Here is a 12,616-nt window from a genome sequence, read left to right as displayed (position 1 = left end):
ATCTTGTCCTCAATCAAAATGAAATCACATGCAATAGACATATGTATGTATTCAATGTTTACCTTAAGAAGTAATTTTGGTCTGCCAGAAACGATGTCCTGAGAATTATTATAACATGTTTACCATTTGGTTCCAGGATTAAAACACCATCTTGTGCTGGAAGGTCTGCCTTGTTCCTACAAATACTTATCACCATATTGACTATAAACCCTGGGATGGAAGGATATTCTAATCCATTGACTGTTTGGAAGTCCTTCAAGCCTCCTACCTTCTCATTTAGTATGTCACCTCCCAACTGTCTCTTTACTATAGGGAATCAAAGCAAAAAGGATAAAAGGCAAGACACCAGCTTACTAGCAGCTAAGCAGTTCAAAAGGCAGCCTGGCCACACCTTAAGTCTAAGATACATTGGGCCATACATATGATCATAATGGGACTGCAAGAAGCTAATGTTCCTTACTGTAGTCACTATTTTCGTCCTTGGTCCCGTCAATGGTACCATCTGGGTGCATCTGCAGGAAATATCCCTGCTGGCTGAATAACCTTGTCACAATTCCTTTCAGCTGGGGTTCTGCAAAACAAAATGAAATGATTATTCAAATTCTTATTTTGTTTATAAAAATACACACTTGCAAATTATCCAAAAATTCTCTAAGTAAACTCACAAATGCCAAAGGCTTAAATATTGAAATAAGCATTTGGAAAGGGGGCATTTCAGTAACATATCTTTACTCTTCTTTTTCCTTCTAGAGGCAGAGCCATAATACCATACAGCAGTAAACCAAATACAAATAGATAAAAACGAATTACGATTAGGAAAATACAGAGACATGCTAAAAATGTGAATTATCTCTCTCCCTCAAGCATCTAGTGTCTGAAGATGCCACCAAGCTTATGGTCCCATTCCAGAATCACTATTTAGACCACACTGTCCCTATAATTCCTAAGCTTCCAGCAGTCAAAATCAGGCCCCGGAAGACTTCTATTTCTGCTCAATGTCAACTATCCAGCAGAAACTCCTGGGTTTTGAAATGCTAGTCAAGTTCAGCCAGAAAGAAAGAATGGCTTGTATGAGAACCAGAGGACAAAGCAAAACCCCCATGGTCATGAGATGTATGTGAAAACAGATTTCACCTTCAATGAATACCTCATCAGAGAGGAGCCCCAGCACTTCAAAAGTCATTTTTCCATTTAATTAATTAATTAATTAATTCATGCGTATTTCTCTCAGTATGCCAAACTAGGAGCGGTTCTCAGCTTTTAAAAACTCCCTACACACCTGGGGCGCCTGGGTAGCACAGTTCTTAAGCGTCTGCCTTCGGCTCAGGGCGTGATCCCAGCATTCTGGGATCGAGCCCCGCATCAGGCTCCTCCGCTGGGAGCCTGCTTCTTCCTCTCCTACTCCCCCTGCTTGTGTTCCCTCTCTCGCTGGCTGTCTCTTTGTCAAATAAATAAATAAAAATCTTTAAAAATAATAAATAATAAAATAAAAACTCCCTACACACTAATACCGTCAAGCTGAACTTTGGATTTTTATATATCAGCTAACATAAATATTTAAAGCTTTCTCATTGTGGTGCTAGCCACCAGCAACAATTCATTTTCTACAACATCACTACCACCTTTGTCTCTACTACAGTACTGGGCAAAAATTAGACTGTTCTAATGCATCCCTGAAGTAACAACATACTACCCGCAAAAGAACAATCACCGAAGTTCAACTGATACTCAATTTCATTCCTTCCCCCATTTATTCAACCAATATTTCCTCCAAATCTCTTTTTTGTCAGGCAATATGCTAGGTATAGTGTGTTAAACCAAACACACTTATTGATGTTTAATTCTAGATAAGAATTTGAGTTAAGGATTCAGTGCATTTAACTCTCTAGGAATGGACCTGCTCTCTACAGCATATGTCTGTGGTTAAACTTTTTCACATATGCCTTGATCACATATATTCAGGAATATAAGGCAATGCCTATATAAACCTGTCATCTTCAAAGCAATCCTAAGAAGTAGAAAAGATACCAAGAAAATTGGGAATAAGGAAGCAGGGTTATGGGGCGCCTGGGTGGCTCAGTCGTTAAGCGTCTGCCTTCGGCTCAGGGCATGATCCCAGCGTTCTGGGATCGAGCCCCACATCAGGCTCCTCTGCTGGAGGCCTGCTTCTTCCTCTCCCACTCCCCCTGCTTGTGTTCCCTCTCTCGCTAGCTGTCTCTTTCTCTGTCAAATGAATAAATAAAATCTTTAAAAAAAAAAAAAAAGAAGCAGGGTTATGAAAAAAGAGAACTGAACTGAAAATAAGGCATTCTGATTGATAACTATATGTTATATATGTGTGTTAAATAAATTCAATTTATTTACTTTGTGAGCCTTAATTTCCTTATCAATACTGTCTAAAAGTTAAACTGAAATATCTTGAGATCCCTTCTATAAGTATCTATTGACCTGGAGCATATTAGAATCCTCTGCCCTGAGTGGTGGTAGAAATCAAGGAATGGATTCATGTTCAGTGTGTTGCCTCCATGGGCCCACCCAGTCTGACATACTAGGGACATGTTAGAGGAACACATAACTAGCTAAGATCACTGTAAAATAATATCCTATACCACTATTACCATCTATCAAACCCTACCTACCAACTGTTTTAAGGTTCAGCTCAAGATCACCTCCTCCAAGAAAGCTTGGCTATCATAATTGCAGATCACTTTTATAATCAGGGGAAATAAAAAGAACATGTGTGCTTTTGCCACGAGTCTAACTGATTGACAGGCAGGTGCTAATATGGCACACTTAATTCTATATATGCAGCCGGAAGACCCAGCTTTGACCACAATTGCCATGTAGTCCTGAGGAAGTCATTTTACATTTGAGGCTCAGCTGTCATATCCGTATAAAGGGAAAAATAATTCCTATGCTCACTATAGCCATTGAGAATTTCAATGAATAAATATCGGGGATAGCATGATTTGAAATCAAAAGAATATAAATCCTAATTAAGGTCTGTTTTTCAATGATGAAAATCAGACGTCTTCTGATTTCTGTTATAGTGATATATTAATTAATCTTGTAAGTCATTAAAGTAAATAGTAGGCTAAGAGTAGAGGATAGAAAAGGGTAGAAGGAAAGGAACAACTGCCTTATATTTGATATTTTATTTCTAATAAGCTTGATAAGGTCACTTTAAGAAGTAATGTTTTGGTTGGTAATGAGATGCATAGCAGCTAAGTCACTAATGCCAGCAAAAGTTTGTTTGTTTTTTTCATGCTCCTCTTTCTGCAGCTGTAATTAAACACTTCTTTTGCTATGGTGAAGCTATCCCCCTGTTGGGGCCCTGGGAATTCAGGTTGGAAACTCCTGTTCAAGATAATGAGCATCAGGCTTTTTTTTATACCATCCCTGACTGCCCAAAAGCAGTGCCAGAACAAGCTGGGAGTCTGAGTTTTAATTATGTGATGATCTAGGGAAGCAAATGCTTGCACTCTAGATGTTTCAAAGGAGACCTGACCATCTACTGAACAAATGCCCTGAACCTAGGATGTGGCATAGAAAGCCAGGCCTGCCTGTCCCCTGATTACCATCTACCAAACCCTACCAACCTTTCTAGGCTCAGTTCAAGATCATCTCCTCCACGAAGGCTTGGCTATCATAAGTGTGGATCGTTTTTATAATGAGGGAGGGAGGGGAAAAGAAATGTTTTGTTATATTTTAAAGAAAGGGGTTAAAAATTGAGACCACTTTTTGGTACATCTAAAATCCTAAAGGCACTCAACAAATATGCTTTTTATTTGTCAGATAATACTTGGGGATCTAAGAGATGAATAATTCCTGTGCTGTACTGGAGCACCCAGTCTAATGCATGAAACATATTCATATATACTATTAGTGTGGGGTAGGTGTTAAATAAGAGTTAGAAGCAGAGTGGCATAATGGCACCAAGGAGTTAGGGACTAATTCTGTCTCAAGGTTGGGTGAAGGCATTTCATCCATCACTTGAAGAGTAAGTGGCATTTTAATAGGAAAACAAACAAACAAACAAACAGAGAAAGGGCATCCAGACAGATAAATAATGGATATTTTCCAATTTATATGACCCTACTTGATTCTAAGATAATGTTCTCCTATTATTATTATTTTTTTAATGAAATGATGGCCAAATTATTAGATGGTGAGATGGCAGGGGTTTGGTTAGTTATCTTTTGTACTCTAAAATGGTGTGGCAAATGCTGCTAGCTTTTCTCCCAAATCCATTTCCTTTTTTTCCTGGGCACCCAGCTAGACCATATGTCCTAGCCTCCCTTGCAGTTAGGTTTGGCAGATGAATGAGTGTCATATGGAATGTAAGTGGAAGTGATGTGTGCCATTTTCAGGCCGAGGCTTTTAAAAGCAAACATTCTCTTAATGCTGGCTGGATTTAGATGACAAAGCCCTAGGGGATGTCAACAAAATAGAAGAATACTGGGCCTCTGAATAACTGATAGAAAAAAGACAATAGCTATCAGAAATACCCACTTCGGTTAGGTGAACAGGAAATAAACTTCCACTGGTTGTGCATAGTGAATTCCTTCCAAAAAGTACAACAGGAAAAGGGGGAGGGGATGGAGTAATTTTACAGCAGAGAAACCTGACAAACAAAACACTACCTCAGCAAGGTGGTCAAGGTTACTATGAACAGTCATAAATCATGCTGATAATATGTACGTTTGACATGATGTGATGACAACGGCACTTTACCTCAGTGATTCTCCCAAAATCTCATAACCCCAGTCTGATCATGAGAAAAACACCAGACAAATACCAACTAAAGGACATTCTACAAAATAGCTGACTAGGAACGCTTAAATTGTCAAGGTCATCAAAAACAAGTAAAGCCTAAGAAAATGTCACAGCCAAGAGGAGTCTAAGGAGACATGACATTCTAAATGGGTATTCTAAATGGGATCCCGGGACCAAAAAAGAATAGTAGGTAAAAACTAAGGAAATCTGAATAAATTGTAGACTTTAGTTAATCACGATATATCAATACTGACTTGCTAATTTTCATAAATATACCAAACCAATGTCAGATGTTAATACAAGAAACTGGGTGTAGTTTATACGGGAACTCTATGTACTGGCTTCCCTTTCCTGTAAATTTAAAACCATTCTAAAATAAAAAGTTTAGTGATAATTATAGCCACAAAGCAAGTTAGGAATTTAATTCTCAAAGAGGCTGGGCGAGAAAGTAGGTAAAGGATAGGAACTCAGGCTCAACAATGCTTCCTTTCAGGATGACATGGCAATTTCCACAGCAGTTTGAATTCAAAGCCCCTCAGGAGCACTAGAACCTGGAAGAGCTCTCTAGACCCTCCTGCTGGTGTCACATGGAGTGCAGTGGAACAGTTAGCTAGGTATGCACCGGAAACCCAGAGCAGGCTGCAACTATGGGGGCCTGACCACACATCTCAGGATGACCACTGGATGGCAGGAAATCAAATGAATTTTAGAAATGGAAATGATCTTGGAATCTAACACCTCCCTTCATCAAAATATCTTCCTTCATCAATGTCAAAGATTAAAAAAAAAAAACAAAAAAACCACTGAGGCTCAGAGGGAAAGTGTCTTGTCTAAGGTCATCCAGCTAATACATAGCTGATTTAGCACAAGAACACCTCTCTTATACACTGGATGAACATCGTGCTTTCCTTTCAAAGAGCAGCTAAGACATCATGCATATCTTGTGCAAGCTAGGGGCCTGGGGGACAAGAAGGTAGAGAAGGGAAGAGGGAGCGCACTGAGTTGTGTTATCAGTTACTGGAGTATGGGGGTGATAAAGGAAAGGGGTCATAGGAAACTGTGCAAGAAGTACATATATACACACATATATATACACATTAAACATCATTGATACTACAATTGGATTGTATTTATCTAAGGCCCATCTATTCAACATTTGCACTCAAAGTTAGAGATAAAGTACCTCGTGTAAACACCACTCTAAAATGAAAAATACAAATTCATTCATTCATTCATTAAAATGAAAAACACAACAGTGATCCAAACTTTATTATGGAAGCCATATCCAGAGAATTAATAGTATTTATTACAATAATGACGGCTATATTCCAAACCCATCTACTTTGTATCAGGCACTCCCCTGATGGTTTTACTGTATTTTTATTTAATACTCACAATAACTGAATGTCTAAGGTACTTTTTTCTCATTTTCCAGATGAGATTATGGAGACTCAAAATCTACCACACCTACCCAAAGTTACAGAACTAGAAAATGAAGAGACAGATCTAGTTTAAGAGTCTGTGGTCCTAGCTACTCTCCACACTGTTCAGTCACTTTGAGAAAGACACTGGCAAAACTCACACAGGCCCCAAGGAAAGGGAGCCAAACCAGGAGGGCACAGAGGACTGCCCTGTGAAGAATGGCTGAATGAACAGTCAATATGCAGCCTGGAGAAGGGAAGACTCTGGGGACGTGAGAGCTGCCCTCACTTTCTTAACAGCAGACAGAAGTAAGAAGCCAATGTGTTCTGAGTGGCTCCACAGGGATAGAACTGGGCCAATGGGTGAAAGTCATAGGAAGGCAGGTGAAAAAGAATTTCCTATGAACTGGATTCAAAGAGAGAATAGGCTGCCGAAAGAAAGAGTGAGTTTTCTATCATGGACAGAAGCAAACAGGGAGAAGCAGAAAAACTCTACATCAGAACAGCTGTGAAGGACACGGAGGTCTGCAAAAACTAAGGCAGTCTGCAGGACAATGCAAGGTCCTCTCCAGCCTTGATGTCCTGGAAAGCTTGGGGATCAGCCAGATGGCCCTCTAAATACAAGTTTACTCCTCTGTGTCTTCGCGTGTGCTTAGGACAGGGAATTAAAAAGACTGTTTACCAGTCATCATGAAAATGCAGCTCTTTGTGAATGTTCAACATGGATTGTGGGAGTAACTTGATGGGGTTTTCTAATCAGTCTCTGTGGGTTTAGAAAGGGGGCCTCAGAATTAAGGTTTAATGTTGCCACTTAAAGGAACGAAGATTGAAGAGGCTATTAAATGCGATTCTTGTCAAGTGCTTCTGGGACCTCACACTGCTGCAGATTTCAAAATGAGACTATTTTGGAGGGTTGAAGACTCTTCATAAACAGGTACCTTTCTGACCAAATCACAGCCAAAGGGTATAGACTAGGGCATATTTACGTACCATAAATCAAAGCCCCAGACAAATCAGAAATGGGATACAGCAAGACATTCGAAAGAGGACAGAACTTTTCTGGGCTTTGGAACACGCTGCAGAAGAAATTACAACCATGCTGAGTGAGAGGAATTCATTAAAAATACATATTGTTTAGGAAAAGTGATGCAGGACGGAGGCCCCGCCTTCACTCAGCAGACTGCAGTGGACACGGGAAAAGGAGCACCTTGCAGAACTGAGTGCAGAATACTGGAGATGTGTCATCATGGCCACCAGAATCTGCCCTGAGGGGTAAAGGGAGTGACGTCCTGACCCAAGTCCTCAGTCTCCCCGTGGATCACAGGCAGGTGATAGACGCCATGAGCAGTTACCTCCCTGACAGCCGTGAACTCCCCGCATACCAAAAATCACTGCAAAGGACTCTGTATCTATAAATGCATATCTGTTTTCTCAGTCAACAGACACTAATGGCTCATTTCATTCAAAAAACAAGTATTCATTGACCACTGGGCTTTGTGGAGGTTATTATTCTAGGCCCAGGGGATAACTAGTGATTTGCTAGTAAACCGGCTTGCGAAAAAACAAAACCAAACCAAAAAACTGCCCCAAACCTGATTCCCAAGAGGCTGATTTGCACTGTGTAAATATTCCCACCCTGGCTGATTTGACACTACCATGTAACATCACTGAATGCAGAGCTGGAGCTGGGGACCGATGAGCACGATGGACTACAGCTCACCACTGAATTTAACAGAGAATGAGACACGAAGCTTACGTTCCAGTAGGAAAATAGGAAATAGACAAGTAATATAAAGTAGAGTTTTAGTACAGGTGCTGTATTGAAAATGAAAGCAATGAAAAGTGATGGAGGGTACAGGAGGTGCGCGTACTACTGTGGACACAGTAGTTACAGGATGGTGACCCACAGACCTGAACGAATAGAAGCAGCAAGCCATCAGGGAGATCTAGAAGAGCACTGAAAGGGGCCTTCTAGGCACAGGAGACCGCAAGTGCCAAGTAATCCTAATTCTTGAAAAGATTAGGAACCATCAGATTAAAGGTTCTCTGAAGATCCTTCCGCTAGACCAGGAGTTGGCAAACTACAGCCCCTCCACTGCCAATTTTGTAAATAAAGTTTTATTGGAACAGAGCCATGCCCATTCATTCACACATTGCCTATGGCTACTTTCCTGCTCCAACGACAGAGATAAGTGGTTGAAACAGACTCTACAGCCTGCAAATCCTAAAATATTTACTAACAGCCCCTTACAGAGGAAGTTCTCCAACCCTTGACCTAGACCCTTGCCGCTTCAGTTCCCTCTGCCTGAAATGCACAACCCCTGCTTTCCTCCTCTGCCCCGAACTCCTGTGGAGTTTTCGGGCTTAGCCTTCTTCTGAGGGCCTTCTCTGACACCCTGAAGCAAAATTAATCACTCCCTCTGCAGAACTACCTTGTGCACACATTAAGAGAGGGCTCCCTACACTGTTACGCTGCTGGCTTACCCTGTCTTCTGTCTCTGCTGCTGAACTGTGAGGTCCTCAAGGGCAGGGACTTTGAATTATTCATCACTCTGTCACAACACCTAACACAGTGCCAGGCACAGAGTAGGTGAGGAGTGTTTATATGTTGAAAGAAAGAAGGAGATAAGTTAAATCTGGGACTTTTCATTGTCACCTGTGACTTTCAGAGGAGCTTCTGATCTGTAAGGAAGCTGTTTACAGTCTTATCATATGACGCCTCCAGCCTTCAGTCTGTTTCTTCCCTTTCTCAGTCTCAGCCCCTGCACACTGAACGCAGTCTGACAAGCACAGCGGCATCCTCCTTAAACTGCACAGTCTCCAAAGCCCCGAGATGCCTTGCACTCCTATAGGAATCAAGTGACCTTGAGATGGGCAATCCTTAACCTTCATGCCACCTCAAAGCTAAATGGAAAGAAAGGGCACGCTTGTCCAAAGTGTGATCTTCACTGAAGCAGTCTGAGCTAAGGAAGGCCGAAGCAAGGCACAGAAATTGAGCTAGGACTTAAATGCCAATAGGGATGGGAATTTGGTACCAAGCCAATTTTATTCCTCATACTAGTAGCCCCCTCCCTCCCAGATTCTCTTCTATAAGATGCTCATGAAAATTTAAAATAACTCAAACACCATTTATTGGCTTCTGACATGTACAAGGTGCTGGGTACAAAGATGAGTAAGGTGTACTTCCTGCCTTGAAGGCACCCACAGCCTCGTCAAGGAGACACATACACAACTAATCATTATAGCAATGAACATGAAAAGTGCTGTCACAGAGGAACACGCAAAATGCCAGGGAATCACAGAGAGGGGATGCTAATTTTACCTGGGATGGTGGATTCTGGGACAAGAGGTAGGTAAGAAAGGCTTCTTCAAAGATGAAGCAACATTTTAGATTTACACTTAAATAGGCAGGGGGATTTTGCTTTAAGCAGCAGGAGCAATGGGCCAGCTGAGCATGCTCAGGGATTCCAGCCAGCAGACAGGTACAGGGTACAGGGAAATAAGGAGGTGCACTCAGTGGCTGGTGACAGCAGAAGAAAAATAGGGGTCAAGGACATTTGAGGTTCCTTAAACGAAATTAGTAAGTTTTACTTTGACCTTCAAACTAATATCTCCAACTCTTTTGATTAAGCATCCCCATCTGTAAAAACATTCAAATCTACAGCCTCTCTCTCTCTCTCTCTATATATATATATATACTTTATAAATTACATGTATGTACTACTCTGTAAATTACATATATATTATAAATAAAAATTGAAATGTTTAAAGAGACCAATACTAAACAGAAGCAGAAATTAAAAGCTTCTTTCCACAGGCCAGAAGCTTCTCTTGCTCCACCCACTCCAGGAGGGAGAAGCACTAGGCAACAGTGTATTAAGCAGCAGGAAATCACTGAAAGACTGTAAGCATGGAGAGACATATGAGGGCAGTCTTTTAGAAAGCCAAAGTGGGGAAGAATCGAGAAGGATGAACTGGAGTGGTGCGCTACAGTCACAGAAGACACGTCACATAGAATAAGGGAGTCAGGCAGGCAGTGGCTGTAAGGGCAGAGAGAAAGCGTCAGCCTGAGTAATGACGACACTTGGTGGTGCTTGGTGGATGGCAGCATGCGTAGACTCAAGTTCTAGAAAAATGCAGGACCTCTCCATCCTTAAATGCAAACCTATCATCGTTTTCTATGAAAGCCCTGTTTGAGTGTAGAATATCATGGAATATGAGGGTGAAGAAAGCTTCCTGTGAGCATTCCCACAAAGCCAACTTATTTATTTGCAATTCTAAGGACTTGGATTCATGAAAGGAAGTTTGATTCTGGTTAACCTCAGAGTCATATTTCTATGGCCCCTCTCAGACTGTCACCCAGGGAAGAAGACCTGGCAGCTCATTGGTGAGCTTTTCAAACATGAAGACTCTCCTAGAATCATAAGATTTTAGAACCAGAATAGCCATTTGGGATGATGTAAGTCAGGGTTCACTGGACAGATAAAGAAGCAGGACAACAGAAAGAGGGAAAATGTCATGACAACACACCTTCGAATCCCTGGAGTCTGGGCTCTTTAATGTGCCATGATGCTCTGGGCTGTGCTCCTTCAAATGAAAACCATTTTTCACACCTCCCAGAGGTATCCTGGCCTTGTCCGTCGCTAGTTGTATGGTATCTAGAAAGAGATTTAATTTCTTTGTGCACAGGCATACTTGGCTTCTTGTGAAATTGTTTGAATGACTAGGAATTGCTTCTGAAAGTTGTTCTAAGGAATTAAGAATACACAGTACAGTGTGCTACATGACCAGGAAGTAGGTGCTTCTATGGTAGGCTTAACTTGCAGACAGAATTAAAGTTGATAGGAAGACCCATGGTTAGGAGTAGTAACAATGAGCAAATTCTCCTGAGTTTCATTCACAGATAAGAGTTGCTGAACATTTACCACATACCAGGCACTTAGTGTGCATTATCTCTCTAAATTTTCACAGAAATAACTTAAGGCAGGCATTATAATTGGGCATTTTTTAATAGATCAGGAAATTGAGGCTTGCAGAGGTTAAGTCACCTGCTCTAAATCAGATAGGAATAAATGCCAGAACCAGGGGCTGAAGCCAGATCCCCGTCCTCCTTACACCTTTCGTTGTTAATCATCAGTTGTCTCTTTAAGCAGTCTAACATGCTGATACTTCTCTTTTCCTCCTTAACTGTAATTAGCCCATGGAAACAGTAGAAAACTATGGAGCAAGGGACCAGGAATAAACAGGACTCAACCAGAGCTGAAGACACAACTTGTGGCCTCTTGATATTAAAAAAAGGCGGGGGGTTGGGGGAAGAGAGTGTAAACACATCCATGCATACAAAAGTCTTGTGTAATGAAAGCATCCGCACTTGGCATAGAAAAATATTCTCTTACAGTCTTAGGGCCTCTTTTTCACGGGCACATCTTTTGGCACCAGAAATAAACGAACAGGACACATTATTTGGAAGAGCACAGGCATGACAGTTTCCTGACATCAGAGGAGCTGCACAATGTTGGACCTGTCCTAAAACTGTCCTGCATCTCAGGCGAGATCTGCTCATTCAGGCTGGCAAGCCTGGGGAATTCCCTTATACACCACAAATCTAAATTACCTGCAGGTAAAATGCTGTTGTTGTAAAATGTGATCTTTGTCTATCATCTTTTTTTTTTTTTTTATAACATCCACGAAGAAAAACTTGCAGAGTCAACCAGAGTGAGTTGAAGAGGTAATAATACTTGCTGCAAAAGAGCCATTTAGCACTCCAAGAGCACATTAATCAGCTTCAACTCAGTGGCAAGTTCAGGCCAGGCAGGGTGGTGTAGTGGGAAGCATGGGCCAGGGGGAGAATCCAGGCATCGGGGGTCTGATCCCGACTGTTTGCTCGTCTCCATCCCCAAAGCCACCACCTCGTGCAAGCCATCAGCAGCTCCTGGCTAGATTCCTCACTGACACTCTTACCCATTTTCTCTTCCAAACCACACTACAGTGGAGGTTATATTTTACAATATAAATTGGAGCTTGTCACTCTCCTACTTAAACCCTTTAATAGCTTCCCATTTCATTTACAATAAAACGCCAAACCCTCAGCATGGCCTGGAGAGCTTTGCACCATCTGGCTCCTGCCTACCATTCCATCATCATCTCAATTTACTCTCTCCCTGCCTCACTAAGCTCCAGACACACACGCCTTCTCTTCTTCAGACCTAAGGATCTTTGCACATGTAATTCCCTCTGCCTGGATTGATTTCTTCAAGTCTCAGCTTAAGTATCACTTCACAGAGGTCTTGCCTAGGACCCCAATCTAAGTCTAAATCATATTCATTTCTATATTCATATTCATATTCTTTGTCAGCACACACTGTTCTCCCCTTTCATAACACTTATCACAATTTGTAATTAAAATGTATTTTCTTTAT

The 12,616-nt window shown here is 41.4% G+C and overlaps 1 protein-coding gene across 3 annotated transcripts in view; it reads right to left on the bottom strand.

Moving 5' to 3' along the window:
• Nucleotides 1-12,616, bottom strand: part of FGF12 (fibroblast growth factor 12) — a 563,174-nt gene that overhangs the window by 212,965 nt on the left and 337,593 nt on the right. For all 3 annotated transcript variants that reach the window (XM_034661117.1, XM_034661110.1, XM_002927247.4), the window contains one exon: nt 461-571. In XM_034661117.1, the coding sequence (XP_034517008.1) occupies nt 461-571 (111 nt within the window). The remainder of the gene's footprint in view (nt 1-460; nt 572-12,616) is intronic.

This window comes from Ailuropoda melanoleuca, chromosome 1 (genome assembly GCF_002007445.2).
Source record: "Ailuropoda melanoleuca isolate Jingjing chromosome 1, ASM200744v2, whole genome shotgun sequence".
Classification (NCBI taxonomy): Eukaryota; Metazoa; Chordata; class Mammalia; order Carnivora; family Ursidae; genus Ailuropoda; species Ailuropoda melanoleuca.
Note: the sequence above shows the minus strand (reverse complement) of the source record. Positions and strands in the feature narration are given on the sequence as shown.